The sequence below is a fragment of the Oryzias latipes genome, chromosome 5, assembly GCF_053564925.1.
Source record: "Oryzias latipes strain Hd-rR chromosome 5, Olatipes_Hd-rR_3.1".
Classification (NCBI taxonomy): domain Eukaryota; kingdom Metazoa; phylum Chordata; class Actinopteri; order Beloniformes; family Adrianichthyidae; genus Oryzias; species Oryzias latipes.
In genome coordinates this window covers 16601121-16627503 of record NC_136241.1, presented here as the reverse complement: position 1 = coordinate 16627503, position 26383 = coordinate 16601121, and the positions used below count along the sequence as shown (strand labels likewise).

The 26383-nt window shown below is 40.9% G+C and overlaps 2 protein-coding genes across 14 annotated transcripts in view; both read right to left on the bottom strand.

The window, feature by feature from the left end:
• The window catches only part of nav1b (neuron navigator 1b), an 80180-nt gene that overhangs the window by 45403 nt on the left and 8394 nt on the right, over positions 1-26383 (bottom strand). For 10 of the 13 annotated variants that reach the window (XM_078947240.1, XM_020703234.3, XM_078947241.1 and 7 more), the window contains exons 2-4: positions 21952-22757; positions 21701-21789; positions 1876-1978 (exon numbers count right to left, since the gene is read on the bottom strand). In XM_078947240.1, the coding sequence (XP_078803366.1) occupies positions 1876-1978; positions 21701-21789; positions 21952-22730 (971 nt within the window). In that variant the 5' untranslated portion in view covers positions 22731-22757. Of the gene's footprint in view, positions 1-1875; positions 1979-7377; positions 8398-21700; positions 21790-21951; positions 22758-26383 lie in introns of those variants that run through there. The other 3 variants (XM_078947249.1, XM_078947250.1, XM_078947255.1) reach the window with 1 other exon arrangement.
• LOC144992176 (uncharacterized) lies at positions 12171-17478 on the bottom strand. Its single transcript, XM_078947256.1, has 2 exons — positions 16766-17478; positions 12171-15574 (listed from the first exon to the last, which is right to left on the bottom strand). The coding sequence occupies exons 1-2, from the start codon at positions 17343-17345 to the stop codon at positions 12684-12686; spliced, it is 3471 nt and encodes a 1156-aa protein (XP_078803382.1). The 5' UTR covers positions 17346-17478; the 3' UTR covers positions 12171-12683.

The following is a 26383-nucleotide window of genomic DNA, read 5'->3' as shown; positions in this document are numbered from 1 at the left end:
GGGGGGGGGGGGTACATGAGCGGTATGTGTGGGAGATTTAAGACTGCGATCCGTCCCGCAGCTCTAGGGGTACAAGCATCCGAACTCAGAACCGGGTCTAAAAGTGTGTGTCTGAGCACAGCTCGGATCGTCAGCACACACAGCGGTTTGAGCTTCAAAGCAGAAATGTCGCTCAGTCCTTAGAAAACATTCAATCAATCACGCGGATTTGTGTTTCCAGTCGTGTCCCGACTAAATAAAGGCTGATGTTATTCTTACATGTTTACGTGCAGCCAGCAAGCAGCACCACCCAAAGCTAATGTTGTTAGCCCGTGTTAGCATACTGCTAATCCTGGCTTCGTTCAGAAAAAGCACTGACCACACGGATTAAAATTCAAATGATGAGCGAACAGGTGTTTCATAATAACCGTAACATTATTAAAAGCAGGTTTAGAAGATCGTTTCGTATATTACCGAGCTGGCATGTCAATGTATATAGCCGCTCGGCGCTGTTTAACAATGTTTATTATTGAATTGTTACATACAATAAAGTTTGAAAAAAAAAAAGCCGCTCGGCGGAGTTTATATCCTTCCGTTTTTCAAACCCTACTGCGCATGTGCGAATGATTTATTCCGACGGAAAGTGTGACCTTAGTGAACGTTTTTATATTCTGAAAACATTTTTCTGGGCCCATGTACACGGTTGGATTCTAATCTGACCATTGATCCCATCAAGATATTTTGTACATGTAACCGCGGCTTATGGTGTCGACTCGCAACGTGGCGGGGGCGTGGCATCACGATGGTGGTCTCTCCATCGGGATGTCAGTCACCCATCACGATGGACGATGATATCGTCCATCGGCACAACCCTAGTTGAAAATGTCCAGCAAATGGCTGGAAGCGTCTCCTGTCTGTTGATTACATAACTAGATGACTAGATGAAACAATTCTCACCCAAATAAATATTCCAAAGCTGAGGTTTGTGGGAGTATTTTTAACCGAGGCTGATGCATAATGGATTAACAGGGGGCAAAACATGCTTGTTTTTCTCAATGAAAGGTTTTGTAGAGCACAATACTTGCTTTGATGTTAAGTCCTTCAGAAGGTCTTCTTTGTTAATGGGGCTGACAACATGAGGCCAAATGTCGCTTTTGGGATTACAAAAACGTATCATCCTTCAATTTTCTAAGCAGCAAAGACAACTTTGAGTTTGAAATGAGTTTAGGCTTTTTGCAGAGGTTTCTTTATTTTTTTGTTTGCATTTACTGTTTGGAAACCTAAAGGCCTATTAATATGTCTTAAATAACACAGATTCACAGGGAAGAGCAACCAGCAGGTGATGTTTTAAGATAGCTGAGGGAGGGGAGGGTGGTCAATGGGGAGTTATCCTCAGAGGAAGTTCCTGAAACACCTGCCGGTGGCAATTTTTATAATTAAAAACAAATCTTGTTCTCCCACAGCAAAGCACCAAACCTGTTACAGGGTTTAGGTTAAAACAAACAGGAGAAAATATTGTATTTCCTTTTGTAACACGGAACATTACCCCTTAACATCTAAACCTTCTTACACTGGGGCCGTTAAAGGAGATGAGGCGAGAACAGGGATTCCTAAAATGAAGCTTTTAAAGTAAACAACAGAAGGTCCATTAAAGACACATGGGAGGCAGATGTACACCAAGCAGTACGTATCTAAGCAACCGAAGTCCAGCTTGTCATGAACTGTGTCCACTCATTTCCTTTCAAGTAAAAAGTAAAATTGAAAAGTTAAACTTCTTTAATTTCATTTGTCTTTTTTTGTTGTTGTTTTCTTTTGGGGTAGCCAATGGTGTAAAAAGTGCAAAAGTAGTGAAACAAGCAAAACGTGAAACATGAAATAAAGTTGGATTGTAGGTACCTGTGGCTCAGCTGTGATCCTCTCAGGCTCGACATTGTATCCTCCAGGTTCTGGCGGAGATCTAGAACATTTTGCACAGTTCGTTTCCTCTGCGACTCAGGGTCTGTAACCAAATAATGTAAGCATTGTTAATAAAAATAAAATACATCCAACATTTTGTGAGTATGTTCTTTGTCCATCTGGTCTTGCAAGGCACCTCTGCTTTGTTTAGGACACTGTCTCACGCATGTTCAGATCATTAGGCAGAAAGATTTGACTCTTTGGGCTGTTTAACTGTGACTGTTCATATAAACTTTTATTGTCAAATATTTAAATGAAACACCAAACTGTCTTCTAGTAACTTGGACACCTGAATGAGTCTCTTCCAATTGTTTTCGATCCAAACAGACATTTTCCGATCTACTGAGAATTTTTTAAGAGTCATTGACCCCAAGTTAGAAAACTGCCACCAAGCTAAATGGCAGGCAGAACAAACTCCCCTCACTTCAGCACATTCAGACCAGTGTTCAGTCCCTGGTTAAGACCAAGTCCAATCAATTCTACTGTGACAATCGAAATGTTATTGCTTGAAGCATGGTAAATGAAGGAATCCACCATATCTAAAAAAAAAAATGCAAGAATTTAGGGTTTTCCTCATGACTGTAAAATCCAAAAGCCGTAGGGAAAGACTGTTCTGAGCATGTAAGACTGGAACAGAGGCAAAGGTTGAAAGAGAAGTGAGCTGCTTTCAAAAGGTAAATGTCAAAGTAATTTAGTTTGAGTATGTAAATGTGAAAAAAGGACCAGCATTATGGAAAAAAACACTAGTCAGATTGAGTAGGTTACAGATTTTAAGATGTCCCTATAAAGTTGCAAGAACTCCAATGTTGCTGCAGAAACACATAAATCCTTCCTTTGCTGTGTAACAGACGTAAAGTATGTCCTATGCTCATGAGGAAAAATACAAATTGAATCTAGTAAAAACTGTTATGTCAACAATATGAAGCTATTCCGTTACAGAAATAGTATAGATGTTCAGCGACTATAATAACATTGGAATACCTTTTTAAAGGCATCTAACAGATGGCTAGGCCATCTTCTCTGACATCTCTTTGTTTTACTTTTGGTTCAAATAATAGGTTAGAATCCAAGTTTGCTGCTTTTCTGAGTTTTACTTTGCAACATCTTCCCTCATCTGTCCAGTTTCGGTTTGGCACATTTCTTCCAGAAGGAGGTTCGGGATTACAGATGTCAAGAAATCTCAAATCATAATAAGCGAGGAAGACCATAGTCGCTGAGTCATGTTAGTTAGTTAAGCTGATCACCTGAAGACAGCACATTAAACTCTTTTTACTCTAGAGTAGACAAAGCGAGTGGATGATGAGCGCCAAAGTAAATACACTCTCATTTGCCTGAAGCAAAAACCTGGTTGTAACAGTCGTTGCAGTTACATTCAGGTAACTTGGGGAGCAGGAACTGTCTTGACCTGTGCTTCATGAAAAAGGTTGTTGTTGATCCTTTTATGTAATTTATTTTCTTGCACTTTCTTGAACAGTGAAAAGGGCAAACGACAAACCACAAAAAATGTAATAATAATAATTTTCAAAGGCATAAACACATCCTAAGTTCAATAATGACACAGTCTAATACTAATGTGCAGTGCTTCCATCGAGCTCTAAATCCAAAAAGAAAATGCCAATAAAAAGATATGGCAGCTCCCAAAATGCATCTAACCAATAACCAGAACGACACATGACCAAATGCATGCATGGTTTTAATTTCAGCCAAATGGCTCCAACAAATGGTTAAAAAAAAGCTCTACTTAAAAGAAGAGCTTGATTTTTCATGCAAGCTCTAAACTCTATCTGTTCTGAGCCTATTTTGTCGTGATTGTAATTAAAATCAGATCAAAACTAATGGCTGACTGCTCCTTACCTTTATTTCCCAACAGCGCATATGAAATAAGGGAAGATATTACTTTGCATTGCCAGGTGAAAAAATGATAAACAAAGCCTACAAAATGTCACCTTGAAAAAAAAAATATATATGCATTTGCACAGTATCAAAAGCATTGACGATTTCGTTCTTCTGTGGAATTTGGATTATCACTTACCCATGTGTTACATCAAGTATGCATCACTGTGACCCTATAGTGTCATGCAGTGCTTTCTGAAGCATAAAGCTATTACAAATAGCACACTTGCAGTTTAAGCTTTGTAATCTTTGATTCCAGAGTTTGGTATTAATTTTTTGAAGTTTGTTTAGATTTAATGTGGAACGACCATCTTGTTTTTATGTATTCTCTATCTCCTAATGTAGGTCTTCATAAATCACACAGATGTGAAACATCTGTTAATAGAAAAGTTATTGAAACAGACACATGCCTAAAGATTCTTACAATATGTGCTACATTTTGAAAGTTGGGTCATGCTGTGCAGATTAAAGCATAACTATGAAAAAAACTTCTAAAGAGGCATTTGGCCCCTAAAAATATTTAAAACACTTTAAAACATTGTCAAAAAGATTATTGATAGTAACTGCTGGATTTTACGCATCCGTGCTTGCTTTTTGTTGGAGTAAAATGATCTTTGGGCTTTTAGAAAAGAGACATTGAGAGACAGAAAAAAATGCTAATTTTTCTGGAAAAAAAAAACAGAAAATGAAAAAATACAAACTAATAAATTATAATACCGGTAATAAAAACAAATTGTGTTTTATTATACAAAGAAGTGCTGTAGAAAATGCATTATTCAACAAACTTCAGTCACAATTTAACATTACTATATCTACAAACGCTTTTATTCATCTTTAACACATACTATTATATTATTAATATATCATTAATTTTGCTTTTGATTTTCATTTAAGAAATGTATACCTGCTGGATGATAATAATGCTTCATGGCAAGGATTATGTATCTTTAAACCACCTCACTAAGCTGTTTGGCCCATAACTTTTTTTTCTCTGTCCAAGATTTAAGAAAAATATCTTGTTTAGCACAAATTACTATTACTATTCTACGACGGAGTTTTATCTCCTTAACTAGATAAAATCTTGTAATTTTACTTTTTCTTTTTTTTTTTTTGGTGGCTCTAAAACTCCGTCTTACTATTCAAAGAAGTCACAAAATCAAAAACAAACCAACTTAAATAAGACTTAAAAAAAACTTAAATACTTAAATAATAATTATATTTGCCATGTAGATTTCTTTGAATTACCTCATCTAAAAATGAACATATTGGATTCTTGCATGACTGCAATGTTGATAAAAATGCTATTCTGCTTCACCAATTTACCTTTTCAGAAATGAGGGCTGCAGCCCTCTGCTGCATTGGTGGAAATCTGAGATGACAGCGCATAAAATCCGGATTGCTCATTCCCCATGTACTGCTCTTCACTATTTTCCATGGAAGTGAATTTATCATTTTAATGGCATGTTAGCTGTTTGTCAAAAAGAAGTATTTACTCCAGAAATAATGACAAGGCCAATGATTCAGCAATGCAAACCAAGGTTTTGATGGACCCTTGGTTTTGAATTTACAAGACAATAGTTGCTGTAATATGAGTAAACAAGCAATCCAGCTATATTTAGAAGACAAAGCATTCCTTAAGGATACTCTTATTTAGACACACCATATTATTAAAGCAGCTAAATGGCATACTGTTTAAATCAGATGTTACGAAGAGGCCACAAAAATCTAAAAAATGAGTTACAGCTATAGACGAGGGTGTGGTGCAGCAAACTACACCTCTGAACCATTAAAAAGGGCATGAAGGCCTTGATGCAGCCATCTGCCCTGTGTTGTTTACAGTTCCTACTAGTACATAATGTGTGACAAACATGTGCTAATGAAGCATGGATAACAGATCAGATCCCTACAGATGTGTTCATTAACATGCACTAGGACATATGCTCTTGTGATGAACATTAGGATATGCATGCTGGTATGTAATATGGTTATAGGACATCTTTTTGCGCTGAAATTACAGCACTTTGTGAAAATTAGAAAATCTGTCATCAAATCCATGACAATGTTAAACACTTGATCTTTTTTTTGTAACTTATGAGGTTTTAATGTTTAGGTTGTTTTATATGACAAATGTGTTAAAAGGACTTAAAATCCTGAATAAATGTGTGAAGATAATCAAAAATAATGTTTTTTCTGCAAGGATACAAGTAAATATTCAGTACCTGTACGTAGAAATGAATGTTTTCCATGATGGAAACGCCATAAGGGTAAAGTCCCACTACAATTGTCTTTGGATTTATTGTAAAAACTTTCCTAATGGTCTTTTAATTATGATTATGCTGTCTCTGAGCAAAATCTAAAAAACTATTGAAAAAATGTGAATTTCTGGGACAGTTTCTGCAGAGTGGCAGTAGTTACTAAAAAATTCAATGTTTTTCAGTTCTGCCCAAAACTAAAAATCAAATTGTAGGCAGAACTGTTGGTATGGAGTAAGCTTCAGCTCATTTCCCATGATCCCTTTGCACTCTCTCCCACAAGCTTACAGCCTCGAGCTAACATTACCAGTGCATAAAAATGGTGAGCAATATTGGCACTATCCGAACGTACAGTTTTGATTCAGATGCCAGCTCAGAGAAGTAAAAGGAAGACATATATGAATTTATTCGTCTGCAAATGGATGCATCGGAATGGAGCAGAGCAGGAGTTCATGGCCTGCCAAATACAGTTTGTTACATAATAACATTTTTTTTCAAACTGTATTTTTTCGTACAATTTGAATAAAGAAATATTCAAAAACACAGTTTAAACTTAATTTTCCTTACATATGTCCCCCATCATGACAAAAATGCTACAAGAGCATGTTAGTAACACCAGAAACATAATTTTCTTGGAATGGGGCTTCTACAGAAAGAAAGCAGTTTTTATGCTATTTGTAATGCAGTACTACTGAAGTTGTAAACCAGTCGGAGCTCCACAGATGAACAGAGCTGAGAGGGGGAGGCTAAATGTGTGACCCAAATGAAATCTGTGTTGCATGATCTTTCTCTTTTCTTTGCTTTTTTTTCAGTTTGTTTGATAACACATATAGCAGTGGATCAAGCTTTGGGTATAACATTACAGTTTTTGGCAAATAGAGAATCTGTTTGAAAAATGTCATAATAATCCCCAGGAAAACCTGTAATCAGCAAGACATGTAATAGAGAAACAACAACAGTTCACACATGCAGAGACACCAGCATAAGCATGTCAAGCTGTGAGAGGAAGAACAATAGAGTGCCATGATGGTCGAAAAAGCATGCACCATCACACAAGCTGTTGAGCTTGAGCTGCATTTGTTGACACTGTCAGAGGAGCAACCTGCCTCCTAAGCACAAGGATGTGTTTCAGTAAGCTCTGAAACATCCATAATGGGAAAGTATGGCCCTGCAGCATTAGGTAGGTGTTATATGGCTGTCGTATCAAAGGGGTGTGTGGTTGACTTTGAAAATTGCATAGAACAGAGCAAATGGTGTGCCTTGATTTTCAAAAGGGGGCGGGGACTTCTGAACTCACCTAAAATTTGACTAAATAGCAGCTGCTCCAGGTCTCCCAGCACTGTCACCACCAGCTCCGGGTCCACCTTTAAGAAGGGCTTGTCTCCTCCTTCTTCCTCCTGACTTTTGGAACCAGATTCCCCTCCAGCTCCAGTGCCAGCTTTTTTCACATGGCCCTTTGCCTTGCTAGAGAGGATCTCATCATCTGACTTTCCATCCTCAGGTGCTTTGCTCAACGGCTTCACCTCAGCATAAGGGGCACGAGGAATTCGGCTCTGCTTGCTCGGAGCGGAGGGAGCAGCTAGAGGGCTGAAGGGCTTAGGCTTGCCCTGGAAGAGTGACTGTTCAGATTTGGAGAGATTTCGGGAGAGATGGACACCCCCTCCAGCACTGCTGCCACCTCCTGCTGTCTTTGGCTTGCTCATCTTGCTCTGCCCTGCTCCTGTCTTTGCAATGTCATCGCACCACTTCGGCTCGTAAAGGTGCAGCTTCTTCTCAGCATCAGTGAGGATAGCCAGGTTTGTCATAGACCTCTGCTTGCGAAGGTTGGATGGTACTGGTATTTTGCCCTCAGAACTGCCCGCTCGGTAAACCTTTAGTTCACCTCGTGGTGTGCTTTGGGGCAGTCCAGACTTAGCCCTCTTGACTGCCATGCCCACTCCTTTCCCATCTCCTTGGCTGTAAGCCTTGGTGCTATCGGTCCTTTCCATTATTGGTCCTCCTATACCTTTTACACTAGTGCCAGGCACGCCTCCTGCATGACAGCGTATCAAAAAGCATGAGGATGGAGAAAAGAACCGTCCTTACACCCTTCTTCTTGTTTGAAATCACAGAAAAAATGTTGGTTCCAGGTCAGTCTTGCAGCCTCTCTTTTCCTCCTCTCTGTCTTCCTTTCTCTTCCTCACCGGCTGCTGCAGCTGCTGCTGTTGCAGTGCTGCCCAGGCGCTCCTTTATCCCCTTTCCTTCTCTTCTCCTCCGTTTTTTCCACTCTCCTCCCTTCTGCACACCCTCCTGCTCTCTAACTGCGCAGCGGCAGTATGACAGCGGTGGCAGACGCAACAGCGCTCCCTCCTCCCCCCTGCTCTCTGCTGCCTCCCCTCGCCTCCACCTCATCATCCCTCCTCCTTTGGTCATGTTCGTTCTTCATTTAATGAGGTTTGGCCATTTCTCAACAGAATCTGTCAATTAGAAGGGGGCAATGAGAATGTAGCCTTTAAAAAGCAGGCACCCTCTAGCAGACCATGTTCTGCCATCATCTTTCACAAATCCTTTGTTCTCCCCCTCCCCCTCTACACCTCCCGTGTTCAATACACTTGATGTATGAATCGTGCTGGTTATTAATATATGAGGCAACACACATTTAGATCTGTAGGGATGTGATATATAGAATATATAATCACTGTTAAACCCTACACAATGTAACAACCAGTGCATCCAGATTATCTCTTGATCCTGTCTCAGCTTCCATACGATATCTATTTGACATTTAAGGATGGATAAATCATGCTAAAGGAGTGATGTGTTGGGGCTGTACAAAACTGTAATTCTCTGCCAAAAAAAAAAAATAGGGGGGGAAAAGATAAAAAGCATTTTGTTTTCTGTTTGCGTATAAGTGAGGAGAGATTGCATTTATGACAGCAGTTTGTCTCAAAATCTGTAAGTTCACTTCAGCAGGCTGAGCGAATCACAAGATGTGCCAGTGGAAGTAACACACCCAAAACCACATGTTTGGAATGTCCTTATGGTTTTGCATGCACAGCAAAGTGCAGACAAATCCTAAATTGAAAATCCAGTCACATTATTCTGGGCAGGACTTTTTTTTTTTTTTTTTTGCTGACTAACCAGTTCAAACATCTTTTAAGGTTTAGTGCACAAACTTCCTCAGGAAGAGGCAGGAGGCACTGCAGCTCTCACATGCCCTCCATGGAAATAGACCTTACTCGTTGCCTGCATTGTGCGTGTACAGCCACCAATGTTGTGTACAAACAGCTGAATCTCTTCAAACTGATTGCTTTTGAATCAAGACATCAACATTAAAAGGGTATTTTGTTTTTCAAAATAAAGCAAAAGTGGTTTGTATCTATTGGTCACTTAGTTTCAACGGTCAAAGGCAAACTCCCTATCACAGTCAGTTTCAGGAAACACTTGACCAGGTTTTTTATATGGCTGTCCCGACACTTGGGGTTGCTCAAGGGACTGTAAACACTTTTCTGGCAATAACCCATGTGTAAACAATGTCAAGACTTGTTCTTCGTCATCATCAGTTTACTCCCCATGCAGCTGACTCCTGATCACTGACAGGACCGTTCCCTCATTATGCAAAGATCAGCTGATCTGCTTCAGAGAGCAGGAATTTCTTTACAAAATCTTGCAGGACAAAATCCTGAGGGTCTTCCTGGTCAAATGAACCTTGAAGAAATCTTAACATCTGAGTTTCTTCCGGTATGAATTGTCTATTTTATTAAACACCTTTTTAGTGTCTAAAAAGAATTCATTTATCTGTTTTTATACCCTCTTCCTAATTATTAGGGTAACATGGTGGGGCATGACCTATAGTATCAGCAAACAAAGGCAGAAGTCTGGAACTGGTTAGTGCTAATTACTAAATGCCAGAATGTGAAAACTACCCTCAGAATGCTCAATGCTGTGCTATGACATTCGAAGCAAAATGCTAATCTTACCCCATCCTCATCAATAACTTCCTTAATGCATTTTAAAACAAAACAAACAAATCTCCTTTAGTAAAAAAAACAAAACTGTTTATTCTCTTAAAGCAGAAACTTATCGTCCTCAGTTGATCTACAGGGGGAGAGGAGTTTAGCAGAGTCTTTTCCTTTTAAAAAAAAATCTGGATTTTAACCATGTTCTCCAGCTGGCCGCATGAGTGACTCCATGTGTGCATGCACCCGTGTGTGTGTGTGTGTGTTTGTTATATCCCCACACATAGTAAATTACGCAGCTGTTTGTTGTGCTTTTCCCTGACCGGCATATGTAATCACTTTTGTGCTGCTAAGCAGCCATGACGCAATGACCTCAATGACATTAGGAAGTCCAGTACGTGCTGTAAAGGGAAAAACCACATACAACCTGATTCACAGAGCTTAGGGTACACTGTCATTAAAGAAATGGTCCCAAATTATTTTGGAGCAAGGCAGCAACACCCATTCAGAACATTTATAGCTTGGTAAAAAAGGTATAATTAGAGAAGAACCAGCCATTATTTTGGAATGAAAGTGAGTATTAGGAGCCATGTGTGTAATAATCAAAGCATTTTTTAACTCCTGCCGCCAGTATCATCCCACTTTTTTCTTTGTCTTGTCACTGAACAACATTTTCTAAATCTCGTCATCTTAGTATTTTTTTTTAACAAAAGAACTTTATTTGTTTCAGAGAAAGTCTTTTATAAGGGAAAACTCCATTGGCACATCCTTGAGTATAAACATATTGTATAAAGACATACAGAATATTTTATTATGTTCAAATAATACATTTTTCCCCACTCTTCCTCTTATTCTGGGTAATTGCTTGTGGGTTATTTTTACTCAAGAACTATCTATTAGTGGTTGTTCACTGAACAGTACACTTGCTGTAATTGTTGACAACAGTATGTTTTTAATCTTAAAGCCTTAGATTTTGGATTCTCTTAAATGTTAAATCCACAAAAAACTGCAGAGTTGGACAGTTCTATCTTTGGAGAGGATGGTCTAGTGCAGAGGACTTGCTCTTCCTCGGCCACTTCCTCCAGTTCTTGCAGGGGGATCCCAAGGTGATGCCAGGCAAGCCAAGACACAGTCTTACCAGTGTGTCCCAGGTCTTCTCCGGAGTCTCTGGCCAGTGGAACATCGCCTGAACACTTCACAGGGAGGCGACCAGGAGGCATCCGGACAAGATGTGTGAGCCACCTCAACTACTTCCTCTCAATGTAAAAGAGCAGCGACTTTACTCGGAGCTAGATTAGGGTCTCCAGGTGACCGAGCTTCTCACCCTACGGAGGAAGCTCATTTCAGCCGCTTGTATTTGGGGCCTCATTCTTTCAGCCATTACCCAGAGCTCATGACCATTTAGATGAGTGCTAGAACTAAGATTGAAGGTTAAATTGAGAGCTTTGCTTTCGTGCTTTACTCTCACCACAACAGACCGGTACAGCATCCTCAAAATAGCTGACGCCGGCCCAATCCACCTGTTGATCTGACACACTAATCTTCCTTCATTTGTGAAAAAGACCACAAGATACTTAAACTCCTCCACCTGGGGCAGGAGCACTCCACCCACTCAGAGAGGACAAACTACAGGCATACAGAGGACAATAAGGCCAATGCCTTATTTTCCTTTGTAATTGAGATGAATTAGAATATCCTAATCAAAGGTCATTCCAGGTCATTTTTTTAAAGTAGGTTTTTGGACATATTGGCATTCAAATTTAATTCAATTTGAGCAACAGGGGTGCTACATGGTGGTGTAGGGGTTAGTGCTCCAGTTTCACAGCAAGAGTTCAAATGGGTCCTCCCTGTGTGGAGTTTGCATGTTCTCCACGGAGATGCACACGTTTTATCCAGCACTCTGGCTTTTCCACTCAATCCACAAACATGTCTCTAAGGTAAATTGATGGTTTAGAAAAATTGCCCCTTAGGTGTGCCACAAAATGCCCCACTTTGAGAGTGTGAGGTTGTGCAACCCCGCAATGAACTGGCAAACTGTCCAAGGTGTACCCTGTTTTTGCCCAGCAGTGGATGGGATAGGCTCCAGCAGCCTCTTGACCCCTGTTACGACCCCGGGGTGTGGGAGGGAAAAGGGAATCAGCAATACAACAGATCTGTATTAACTGATTTATTCGGAGCAGTAAGCTACAACTGGTTCCGTCACACAGATATCCTCCCACATGGGATCACAACGTGATGTAGACACAGTTGACAATAATCAAAGAACATACGCCCGTAAAAAGAAGCATTCAGACATAGCAAGGATAAGTAGAAATCATTCTAAGGTGTCAAGAACCGAAACGAAACACAAATAAGTGCACAGAACACAAATGGCGAGCTGAAGAGTCAGCCGCCCTGGTGCTTGGGCCACGTCAGCTTATGTGTCCGTGCCTCCAGCGCAGAGGGGCGGGGCCGACGCTGTAGATGGAGTGACAGGCCAACCAGGACGACGAGGCAATGACGTCCAACCTAGAAGAAAGGAGATGGGCCGATCGCCTCCCAGATACCACCGCGTTCAATTAACATAACTAATAACCCAAAACAAGAAGAAAGCTCATCCACCCCAAAAGACTCGGCACGTAACACCCTCCCCCTTAAGATCTGGACGCCGGGTTACCCGGTGACCTCATACCCTAGACAAAGCGTCAGCAAGTACATTGTCAGACCCCTTCTTGTGACGAATTTCCAGGTTAAAATCCTGGATCACAAGTGCCCACCGCATAAGACGTTGATTGTGGTTGTACATACTTGACAGAAACGTGAGTGGGTTATGATCAGTATAAACCAGAACAGGAACAGCACTCGACCCGAGGTAAACCTCAAAGTGTTGCAGAGCCATCAACAGGGCTAAAGTCTCTTTCTCAATGGTGGAATAGTTGATCTGGTGCTTCGCAAATTTACGCGAGAAATAGCAAACGGGGTGGTCAATTCCCTCAGAATCCTCCTGTAAGAGTACCGCACCAGCAGCCACACCACTTGCATCCACCTCCAATTTAAACGACTTTGAAAAATTCGGGGCAGCTAGTACTGGGGCATGGGTGAGGAGGGTTTTTAAAGAATCAAAGGCGTGTTGGCATTCTGGGGTCCAGGTGAAGGCCGTAGATGGACTGAGAAGATGCGTCAGAGGATAAACAACTGCGGAAAAGTTACGACAGAAGGCACGATAATATCCTGCCATTCCTAGAAAGCGGCGAAGTGCTTTGCGAGTAGAAGGGGGAGGAAACCCGACTATAGCAGATATTTTCGCGTCTACCGGCCGCACCTGTCCCTGACCTACTTCTCTCCCTAAATAAATAACCGTAGCTTTGCCAAAGTCACACTTAGCCAAGTTTAGAGTAAGTGAAGCTTTGGCCAGCCGTGCAAATACCTCACCGAGCACTTGTACATGTTCTTCCCAAGAGGAGGTGTGGATTATGAGATCATCTAAATATGCGTTGCAATTTTTCAAATCAAATAACAGAGTGTTAATTAGCCTTTGGAAGGTTGCCGGAGCATTACACATACCAAAGGCCATGACTTTATACTGAAGGAAATGATCAGGTGTGACGAAGGCAGAGATATCCGAGGCACAAGGTGTAAGGGGAACTTGCCAGTATCCTTTTAACAGATCCAGTTTTGTGACATATTTGGCAGTACCCAAATTGTCCACACAATCCTCCATACGCGGTAAAGGGTAAGAATCGGGAATAGTGACCTTATTTACTTTACGAAAATCGGTTACGAACCGGCGCGAGCCATCCGGCTTCACCTCCAGGAGACAAGGAGAACTCCAGGGGCTGGAACTAGGTACTGCTAACCCATTTTGGAGGAGGTAGTCTGTTTCAGTCTTCATAATCTCACGCTTGGTGACGTTTAAGCGGTAGGGATTCTGTTTTATTGGCCGGGCTGCTCCTACATCTATGTCATGTTCAATGACCGTAGTCCGAGTTGGCACATCCTGAAATAAGCAGGAGTAGCGATCGAATAAAGAGACCACATCTCGTTGTTGGTCAGGGGATAAATGGGGCAAAAGAGTCGGCAGTCTGGTTAATAACTCAGAGTTAGATAATCGGGCGCCGAGATGAGCTGAAGGAGGGAAGCGGAGCCCATCATCCTTAAGAATGGTACCTTCGGTTGTAATAGGGATGCAACAGCGCTCCACCGGAATGTCTTTGCACGGCTCAGCCTCGGCACCTCTGGGAAAATACTTCTTCAGCATATTTATGTGACACACACGATGTTTTCGACGTCGTTCCGGAGTGGCTACAACATAATCAGTCTCACTCAGCCGCTCAGTAACAGCGTAGGGACCACTGTAGTGAGCGGAAAAGGTCGCTCCCGGAGAGGGAAGCAAGACCAGTACTTGTTCGCCAGCATGAAACTGCCGAGGCTCCGCTGACCGATCATAATTCGCTTTCATGGTTGATTGAGCAGCAGACAAAGATTTCCGTGCCAACTCATTGGCTCGGTGAAGACGTTCACGAAAGCAGCTAACAAAATCCAATACGTTTTCAGGGGAAGGCGGTGCTAAAAAACGGTCCTTTAAAGACTTAAGGGGCCCACGGGGTGTGTGACCGAACACTAATTCCGCCGGACTAAACCCGAGGGATTCCTGATTAGCTTCACGGGCTGCAAATAACAGGAACGGGATGCCTTCATCCCAATCATTCTCCGTCTGAAGACAATATTTCCGCAACATGGACTTTAACGTCTGATGCCACCGTTCCAGAGCACCCTGAGACTCAGGATGGTAGGCGCTAGACACAACGTGTTGGATGTTTAGCGTTCGAAGGACCTGTTGGAAAATTTTAGACAAAAAATTTGTTCCCTGATCTGACTGGATTACACGGGGCATGCCAAAAATGGAAAAAAACTTTGTCAATGACTTCACGATGGCACGGGTAGTTATGGTACGTAGCGGCACTGCCTCTGGGAAACGAGTGGCGGCACACATGATGGTGAGTAAATATTGATTCCCATGTTTGGTCCGAGGCAAAGGGCCGACACAGTCAACTATAACCCGTTCAAAAGGCTCCCCTACCACGGGAATCGGACGTAATGGAGCGGGGGGGATCTTTTGATTTGGTTTTCCAGTTAGTTGACAAATGTGACAATGGCGACAATAGTTTGCTACATCGGCTTTAATGCCTGGCCAAAAAAAATGCTGCAAAATGCGCCGGTAGGTTTTTCGAACCCCAAGATGGCCCGACCACACACTTTCGTGGGCCATGGCTAAAATGGAGGGTCTATAAATAGCAGGAATTACCACTTGAAGAACCTGATCACTGCTAGAAACTACTGAAGGCCACCTGCGCAACAGCAGATCATCCTCCATGAGATAAACTCCCTCCCCTTTTACCTGAGTAGCATCCATCGCCCTAGAAAAATATTGTCTTAGGGTCGGGTCGGCCTTTTGCTCCGCACCAAGACGGGCACGATCCACAGGCAGAGGCACCTCCTCTACTGCGGACGCTCCAGACTCCGGAGTTTCAGCGGCTTCCTGAGTGTCAGCCTTCCTGTCGGGGTCATCTGCGAAAGCTGACATTAAGATGGAGTCAGACAGGTTAATATCCTCACCCTTACGGGCCTGGGCACGAGTAATAACACAACTGGGAAAGATACTAGAAGGCTGTGTGACGTCAGTGGGGGGGGGCCCGTTGGCCACTTCCAGGGTAGGAGTCACCTTTCCTCCCGCGATGTCATTACCCATTAGAAACGTGACTCCTCCCACTGGAAGCTCCGGGCATACAGCCACAGGGAAAACCCCGCTGATTAATTCAGACTGCACCTGTACTTTGTGTACTGGCCGTAAAACATAACCCATCTCAACTCCCCGTAAAATTGCACCATACCCACAGGTAGATTTATCAGAGAAGGGTAAGACAGAGGCCAGTATAACAGACTGTGAACAAGCCGTGTCACGTAAAATGTGCACGGGACAACAGTTATTTTTATCACCCACCAAAGACACCCAGCCGTCAAAGACAAACGGCTTAAAACACTCCTCAACTCCATCTGACTTAATGTCAACTTTCACGACACCCACACCTTTAGGCGGCGACAGTTTAGGCTGTTCCTTATGTTTGAGTGCAAGGCAATCAGCAATGACGTGTCCCGGTTTGTGGCAGTAAAAGCAACACCTCTCCTCCTTCTGGAAAGCAGGAGCCGGACACGACCGATAACTGTTCACCGAAGTCGGGCTTACACCCTCAGAGGACACAGGAAAGGCAAATTTATGTGTCAAAACATACTCATCGGCTAACACAGCCGCAGAAGAAAGCGTGTTCACCTTCTGTTCGTTTAAATACACAACAACACGTTCAGGTAGACACTTTTTAAACTCCTCCACCAAAATTAGTTCACGAAGAGAGTCATAATCGGCAGCATCACAAGCGGCAATCCATTTATCAAATAAAAGCCCCTTTTCCCTCGCAAACTCCGTATGGGTACAAAGGGTTCCTTTTTTCAGGTTCCTGAACTTCTGCCGATAAGCTTCAGGTACCAGTTCATACACTCTTAGTATGGCAGCTTTAACGCAGTCATACTTCAGGCTGTCTTCCAAAGAAAGAGCCGAAACAGCCTCCTGAGCTTTTCCATGCATCTTACACTGCAGTAGTAGAGCCCAAACTTCCGAAGGCCACTGCAGAGCAGATGCAATGCGCTCAAACACCCCAAAATAGGCATCCACCTCGGACTCACGGAAGATCGGTACTAGGTTAATGTACTTACTAATGTCAAACACAGCTGGATGTTGGGACAGGGGAGGAGCGGCCGGCGCGCCGCTGTGCTGATCCTCGGCTATCCCTGCGGATGGTCCCCCCTGCTGGGCGGACAGCTCCAGCTGACGGATGCGCACAGCTGTGTCGGCCTCAATCTCGAGCTTCCGGATCTGGAGCTGAAGGTCGCGCTGCGCCTGCTCGTGCTTCTCCCGAGCCTCCAGCTCGAGTCGAGCCAGGCGCACCTTGAGCCGCGCCCCCTCTCCGGAGCCAGCAGCACCATCCGGAGAAGAGGAATCATAACGGGGGAGCGTGAAGGGCGTCTTTACCTTCGGTTTGCACTCACCTGCTCCCCTGGCCGCATCATCCTTATCCTTGGGCGTCACCAGAGCAGATCGCCCAGACAGCGTCACCAGATCCAACTCCTCCAGCCTGGTCACTATAAGGGACTTCAATTCCCGCTTTCGTGTATGACCGCCAAACGTGATGCCGAAGTGGGTGGCTATTTTCACTAAGTCGTCCTTAAGAAAACACTCCAACGCTTCCACGGACGGGTTTCCTAGGAAATCGGCCAAATCAAAGGGCGAAGGCATTGCTTCCTACCGCCGTAAAATAAGAAATGAATGAATGAATGAATCCAGAGTAAACTAGGGACACCGCCCACTCCTATAAAGGGCGTGAGCGGATGTATCCCGGGCGAGCCCCCACTTGTTACGACCCCGGGGTGTGGGAGGGAAAAGGGAATCAGCAATACAACAGATCTGTATTAACTGATTTATTCGGAGCAGTAAGCTACAACTGGTTCCGTCACACAGATATCCTCCCACATGGGATCACAACGTGATGTAGACACAGTTGACAATAATCAAAGAACATACGCCCGTAAAAAGAAGCATTCAGACATAGCAAGGATAAGTAGAAATCATTCTAAGGTGTCAAGAACCGAAACGAAACACAAATAAGTGCACAGAACACAAATGGCGAGCTGAAGAGTCAGCCGCCCTGGTGCTTGGGCCACGTCAGCTTATGTGTCCGTGCCTCCAGCGCAGAGGGGCGGGGCCGACGCTGTAGATGGAGTGACAGGCCAACCAGGACGACGAGGCAATGACGTCCAACCTAGAAGAAAGGAGATGGGCCGATCGCCTCCCAGATACCACCGCGTTCAATTAACATAACTAATAACCCAAAACAAGAAGAAAGCTCATCCACCCCAAAAGACTCGGCACGTAACAACCCCAAAAAGGATTAAGCAGGTTTGAAAAATGGATGGATAGATTGAGCAACAGGTGATGTAGTCGTTTTAATCCCAGTCCCAAAGTGCTGTTTTCCATTTTCTTTGAGCCAGTGGATGATGCTCAAGTATTATTCCAGATTAGTTAAACACATCTTGTACGGACAATAAGCAGGGAGTAGTTCAGGGGTGTCTAAAAAACAAGCAGGTCTCTTGAAAATAAGTGTGGTAGATCACTGCTTCAAACTGACTAAATAAAGCAAGTGTGCTTTGTTACACAATTTAAGAATCATTCTGTAGCTCTGTAAGTAGAGCAGTAACTTAGGTATGGGCTGAAATCAATCAGGGCTGCTCCCATACAGCCTGAATTGGTTAAGTATTGTGCCAATTTGAAATATTATACATTGAGCATGTTTTTCATCAGCAACATGCTCACTTTCAAAGTATCAATGGCCAACATTTCTTTTTTACTAAATTTACTTTGATGTATTGTGTTAAATGTAAATGTGGAGCTTGTTTGTCTAGTGTTGAAGTCTGATGGTTTATAATGTGATTCTCCTGAAAAAAAAAGTAAATCATTTTGACGGTTGAACTGTAAGAAAGAAGCAATTGGAATCAACATCAGGATAAAAAAAACAGGAAAACATTCTCATTAGCTGTGATCTAAAGTTTGATTATACTGGAAGCAGGTCAGGGTGAACTTGCTCAATGTGAATGAGGTTTTGTTAGAAAGGTTGAATTCATGTCTCACAGAGGAGGACTTTCTGAAAGTGGAGTAATTATATAGTAGTATGATCTTTCACCAGAAATCATACATAAGCTATATTTCCACTCTGCTTATAATTTAATCATCCTCAATTGAAATGATAACATCTTGACAAATTTCTGTTCTCTAAGGTTGCAGATTAAATTTCATATCTTCTGTCTGACCATGAGTTTTGTCTGAGGTCAGATAGACTCCCCAAAAAAAGCAAATGAAAACTGAATCTGCCAGCAACCACTTAGTTGCTCAGTTTCGCTTCTATCCTTTTCCAACAGAGGACCACTCAGGTACTGGCTCAGAGTTTCCCTGGGGAGGTGAGCTTGAGCCTCTCATCTCTGATGTATAAAGATAATCAAGATGCCATTTAAACACCAGACGGTTCAAAATGATTTTTTTTTTTTTCAAATAGGTTGCTCTCATTATCCTCTGACAAATTGTAATACAAAGCAATAAAAGGGTTTCACCTCATCTCAAAATTAGATAAAATTGATTAATCTGTGTTACCTACTATGCCTATCCTACTACTACTAACCATGCTATACCTACTACTGCTATGGAATGAAAATCATATTTAAAATAAAAACCCAGATAAAACAAACCACCTTACGCCTTATATGTTCTGTAAATGTGTATTAAAAAATGAGCTACATACTTTGGGCTGCACAGAAGCATAAACATAAGTCAGTGACAGCTAGATGGTCAAAAAACTAAAGGTACACAGAGACATGAATATAATATAACTATCTTAGTATCCTTGTAGTCATTTGCAAATGCAAATGTTTTATAATATAGACTAAACATAAAATATATAGCCCAATGATGGATAATCCTCAACAACGGTAATGGAACTCTATCCCTGATCTTGAACTCCAAAAGCAAATCTTTCTAGAGGGGGGAATATGAGGTAAACTAAAGTTATCTACTCCCAGTTATCTAGGAATTCTTTTCAGGAAAGCAGATAACACAGTACACATAAACTCTGTTTGTACGTATCTAATTGTTGAGTCTGGGATCAATGTGTGTTTTATGATCTGAGTTAATTAATGCAGATTTAACATTCTACATATTCCTTCTGGAATTTTTTGCTCAAATTCCTCAAAAAAGCATCAGAAATTTGGAGGATAGATACTGCTATTTATTGTTTTCTTTGAATGAATGCATGTAAAACTAAAAGAACAACCATGTTTTTCAATATACACTGTTTTTATTTTTTGTATGGTTGTTGCATTTTTGTAAGTGTGTGATTCAACTGGCCTTTGCCAGCTCTTCTCTGTTTGGCGGCCTCTTTCCCCATAAGCAAATGATTTGAACTAGAACTGACCAATTTCCCACACAGACACACGCCAATCTCACTTTTGAAGTGTTTTATTTTGGTCTGCGGTTAAAACTATTATCTTGGAGTCAGTTGCATCTGTTTCCTTCCCTAATCAATACGGCCCATTTACAGTGGTGCTTTAATCATGTAATCCCTCTTTAATTGGATTTAATTGATTGAGTTGTGCTTGCATGTGCTAATCACGCGCCATCTTCATTCAGAGATGTTCCTCTAGTGTAATGACATATTGACAAAGCTAAAAACAAGCTACAGTTAAGTCTCTTGATTACCAAGATAGGGCTCCTATTAGGATAAACCGTAAGCTCTTCCTCAGCTCCTAGACAGCAAAGACATCAATTAGGACATTTTTTAATTTTGGTCTCCTATCAGCTACATTTAAAGCAAATAAAAAACTGCTCGATTAAGCTTGCTGTATAAAAAGAGAGAATTAGTTTTCCTTTTTCCAGAGGACTAGTCTCCTTCCATAGAAAGGAAATTTGCCCTTTCTCAGATCTGAATGAACACAACAGGTGGAAATGAAGGAAGTCCTTGTTATGAGTTGGTGCCATTGTGGTGAGAACAAATGCCATGCTGAACAGAACAGTGTGAACAGCTAATCTACTGAAGAATGTCACCAAGAAGTTTCACAACTGGAAGAAAACTTTGAGCAAAAGTTTTCTTTTTTGAATCCAAAATTATAAAATATGTGTGATATAATAGATGTGGATGTCCAAAGAGAGTAAAACTTCAAAAGTAAGATTCATTCTAGCCTGAGAATAATTGTAATCTATTGAATTCATGGCATCACAAACTGGGACAAATTGTGAAATTGCACCATCTTCTTTAGTGGTGATATATTTTCTAAACTGGGGAGTGGATGTGAAAACCACCAACATGAATTAAAATAAAAATCTTTTAAAATAGCTGGTATGGTTGTGATTATTGGAATAGATGGGATCTTTAGTGTTTTACAGATGATCGTCACATGGTATTTAAAAAAACTGATGTCTCGGATTATTATTCATTATTATTTTAAATTCTGAAAATCTGTTAATAATACATTTTTGATATGTGTTTTCCTCAGAATGAGTAGAATTTAAACACATGATACATTTGAAAATGTATGAGCGGACGGATTCTCAGTTTGCCAGCACCTTCAGACGGTAAAGCTTCCTGGAAAGTTAAACAAAGGGTACTTTTTAAATATAGTCCTAACTTTGAAAGCCTCTTGCCCTTAAAGGTTTCCTTTGAATACTGTCTTCATTTTCCCCCAGACTTTGTGAGTTTTTCTTTCTTTAACTGATTCATTAAAAAAAAGAACAGATGGACAACAAAAATCGATGCCAAGTCAGGTTGGAAAATGTGTGGAAATTTGACCCTCACTGTATCAAGCCAAGTTACAGGGAGCTAGAAGCATTACCGTACTTTTAAATAGACTTTTTTTCTTTCTTTTTTTTTATTTAAAATTTTTCCTTTGAACATCAGAAGAAATATTATTTATTTTTTAAGAAAAGCTGAGATGATCTCCAGTCCTTAGCTTAAAAGTATTTGAACAGGCAAAGGAGGAATTAACCAGTTTACAGCCTAAGGAATACACAATCCCATAATAGATCCCAAAGATGAAAGTTACCAGACTCACCTAAATCATCACAACAGACCTCCATGGAGTCAGAGGAGCAGTCACTCAGATTATCAGCCGCAGCTTCTGTGTCCTCATTTACCTGAAATCTAAATCAGAGTAATAAAAAAACAGTAAAAAAAAAACAGAGTTGATCTTTCTAAAAAGAGTTATGTGAATCAAAATAGATTGCAATCATCATGTTGTGTCCCAAATCAATCTGCACTGTTCTTTCCATCGCTCCATCTTACAGGGTGAACTACTGCCCTCACCGGAACCTGAAGGGAGCAACAGCTGCCATGTTGACTTTTCCTGGCTCACTTGATCTGCGTGCCATGTTGAATGTCTGATATGATGAATGCCGTTTCCTGTTGACAGTATCTTCCAAAAAACGTCCAATTTCCTGGCTTTTCCTTGCATCTTTGGATACGTTTTCTAATCCAGAAGAAGACATAACTGATGTCTCATTGCCATTCTTGCTTTTCGTGTAAAGAAGACGCCCTCGTCCCTGGACTGATTGAGGATTAGCTGTGATACGGTGTAAGGTGTCACCCTGACATGCATTCTCCACATGTCTTTGACGATACTTCCCAAACGTCCAGTTCTTGTTGGTATTTCTTCTTAACTGCAGGTCTCTCAAAGCCCTCTGTGTCAGTGTACTATTGCAAAGGTCTAATGTGTCCTTGGAGCGAGGAGCTTCCCTCTTTGGTACCTGAGGGCTGCTGTAAGCTGAACATACTCCATCAGTTCTCCCTGCAGCTGCTGAACCTCTGTGATTGTACATGCTAGTCTTCTGCTGCAGCAGGTGGTTCTTCAAAGTGGAACCCTTCACCAGGTTTGCAGGACCTGAGGAAGCAGGGGATGAAGAATATGCAGACTGTCGTCTTTCCGAGTGCTGATACTGCACTGTCTGATTGGGGAGGGAGGTTTTCTGCTGTTTGCGATCCATCTTTGGCAGAGGCATCATGCTTTGAGGTAAAGGCAGACTCGAGCTGACACCTGTGTCGTTCCGGCTCTGAGAGAGAGCTTTGATGTTGGCGCCGCTACTCATTGTCAGTGGCCGTCACTGAGCGGAAATCTACAAAAAGAGACAGAAAAAACAAATGCAGCTCAAGACTCATCTCTTCCACTTATGTTACTAGTTCTTCAGCAACAGTAAGCAGCCATACAAAAAGTTAAGTCAACATGGAACAAGATGGGAAAAAAACAGATATGTTAAAAAAATCTTCTATTGAACTAGAAGAGTTAAGGAGATCTCGACAATATGGTGGAACCACCTCCCTTCAAACACATTACCTAACTTAACAATGTTTAAGATTTTTTAAAAGCAGAAATAAAAGAACTGAAAACAAAAAAAGGGGGGAAAAATCTATAGCACAGTTATTTCCACAAAATTAAAAATAAAAGTTGATTCTTCAGTCAAAGATCTGGAATCTTGAGAACCATTAATGAAAACACAAAATTTTGCAAAAGTGCAAAGTATTTTGATAATGACTATTTTGTTACAAATCAGAAATATTTGTTACTGAATTTACTGAATCAGTTTAGGTTACTAAAGTAATTCATGTTAAAATTTCCATTGAAATATTTAAAAAATGGATAAGTAAACAACATGTGCCAATTCTTTTATAAGGTGCTTGAAAAATCAGTTCTGAAATGCAAGTTTAACAGTGAATAGCTAAAAATGAATTTAATTTTGCAGGTACATACATTAAATTCTTGGATTTGTCAAGATATTAAACCTAAATTTTCATTTTTTTTCTTGCAGCATTTTGTAAAACCTTTGAATATTAAGTATGCTGGATATGTCTTTTTGTATCCACACTTTACATCTTTACTTGAAAGACTCTCTGTCAATCATGCCAGAAACTTATATTATTGCATTGTTTGGTGACAAACTTTGTTTACCATATAAAATGGTTTAGAGGTGAAGGACTAACTATGGATTACTTTTAATTGAGATGGACACTTGGACAACATAGCATGTAGAGATTTAGAAAAAACATGCAAACAGGATGTAAATATCTATGGTGAGCTGTGGAAGAATGAACAATCCAGTTGTATTCGAGAAGAAATGATTCCTTGTTAGCAAAGAACAATCTGCCTTTTGTTTGCAAACCTTAAAATTCTTCCAGACCGGCTGCCACATGACATTCATGGTAGTTTTTCAGGATAATTTCTTTCAAGCATTTTAAAAAAAATACAAAGGTCAAGACTTCTCACAAAAAACCAAGAGTTTGTAAAAATATAAGTGGTTTCAAAAGCAGGCCTACTTAAGTAAACACTTAAAAAAAACTGTCATACTTTTAGTTAACACATTTTTTGTGGATAAATTCTTTATTACTTTTCAGTTTAATTGAATCTCTTCTCAAATGTCCGTTGTGGGTTAAATAATGGTTTATCTACTCTTATCTTGTGTCAGGATTATAGGATGGACAGGGTGGGGTTGTGCTACTGCTGAGCTATTAGGTGTTTGGCAAAGAGGTGCAGCCTGCTAGCTGAGGTGGGGACAGCCAGTGTTGGCATGGCCTGAAAGGAGCAGTTGACATGCTGCATATGCCAAGTGGTGTCAGTCTGCCATCAGCTTTCACAGCAGGCATCACCGTGGAGGTCATGAGTAAAAGTCCAAGAATATATTTGGCAAAGCTGTTCAAACATATGGAGTTTTCAAATGCACACAATGCTTTGATTATAGAAGAGTTTTCCTGTTTCTTTTTTTAAACTAAAAATACCATATCCGTATTCTCACCCAAAGGGGTTTGGTGTCGTATAAATCCTTATAGAAATTTTGCCCGAGATCTGCTGCTTTACTACTTCAGATAAAAGTGCAGCTGAAGGTCGGGCAAATATCACTAACTTTCGTTTTTTTATCTCAATGTTTGCCCGTAAATTTGAACTGATGATTTGTCTGTATTTAAGACCTTTGGGTTGCTTTGATGCTGTAATGGACACATGATATAACATTTCTTCACCCCAAACCAGTCCTTCCCGTCTTCTTTCTCTCACTCACTCATGCTCTTATTCAGCCGATCGGTCATGAGGTTGGAAACTTTGTCTGCGTGTAGCAGACTCTCTGGAATGTGCAGCTGTTTCACAGTATTTAGTCAATTGTAAATCTTAAAATTAAGGCTTAGTATCTCTCATGCATTGCTTAGCAAAGAGGGATTCTGGAATCTGCCATTTAAAAGGCTTTACAATCAAAAAAAGCATAACACTTTCTAGTACAGTATGATCTACAGATGTCATTTTGAGATATGTTAATCTAAAAGAATCCTTGTAGGCTTTCAGTTATGGATATGAATGGATATGAATGTTATAGCTTCTGCCTACTCTCTGTAATCGTGTCCAGTGTTGATGAACACAGAGCTGATATCCTTGCAAAGGTTTTCAGAGCGATTTGTTAAAGCTGACCTGACAGTCTCTTACTCATGTGCAGCAGCACACTGGTTAAAAAACACTCCTCTATTTAATGTTAGCGGGCCTTCACACTCATACAACTTTTTAGTGCATTCACAATGAACGTCCTCTTTTCTGCATTCAGATGTTTCATTTAGCTTTTTCTTTTTTTCAGATCTTCACTGAATGTTACTTTGAATTATTCTGACATTAATGTTTTAACACTGCTATAATTTTGGAATATCTTGCCAATTAAAACCACAGAATCTTCATGAGTAAGATGAGTAATAAGTACAACAGAGCATCCGTTCTCTACAATTTTTCCAAAACGTTTTAGTATGTCTTTACCCTTAAATATAATGTGGCCATACATTCTAAGGCACAAAAAATGTTATATATGTCAAAGTTTGGGTGTTTCCGAGTGTGGCAACAGAATTGCTGTAATATTCTATTTTTGTACACAGATTTTGACTACATGTATGTTAATTTTATTTTCATTAATCAAATGTCTTTTTATTATCTGCTGAAACCATGAATGAATGACAGAGATTACAGTCAAATAATAAAAGTCAATACATTCAGACAGACATCCATGAAAACAGCCAGATGCAATTAAATTCCCGTGCCTTTTTATTTAAAACTAACAAATTATGCAATTTGTTTTCTGTATGTAAATCAACAGTCAGACTACAGCAGTTAAGTGGATCTGCTCTTACCTCAATATGAAGCAGCTCCAGCAGAGTTAATGCTTGAAAGTTAGGGCAGTAAAGACAACAGCATGTTGCAGTGCAGCCAACTTGCACTCAACAGACAAGCCACACTTAGAGGAGTATGATGCAGCTTACAGTAATACAATTTAGGCCCACGTGCTGCTTCAGAGAGTGGGGGCAAATCAATACAGCAGGACAACAAACCAGTGAAGAGACAGAAGACTGACATTATCTCCACGTCTCTAACAGCTCCATACAGTCTGCTTTTACACATTCAACTTATTAGGACAAAAATGATAAACGTTTAATCTAATCATTGACGGTAATGGAGCTCATGTTTCTGTTTCAACTGCTATGTCACTTTTGAGCTTCTTCTTTCCCTGACTTCAGGGCATCAGGCAGCGCTACGAGGAGCAAACAGTAAAAAAATCTACCCATTTCAAGCAAACCTATAATCAAGCTTGTGGTTAAACTAAAGATACATGAGCAGACCAACATTGTGTCGGCACAACATCAATTTTCAACATCAATATTCTGGGAGAGTCTCCAAACCACTCAGGGAGCATTATGCTGCTTTGCAAGAAAGTCAGATAATGAG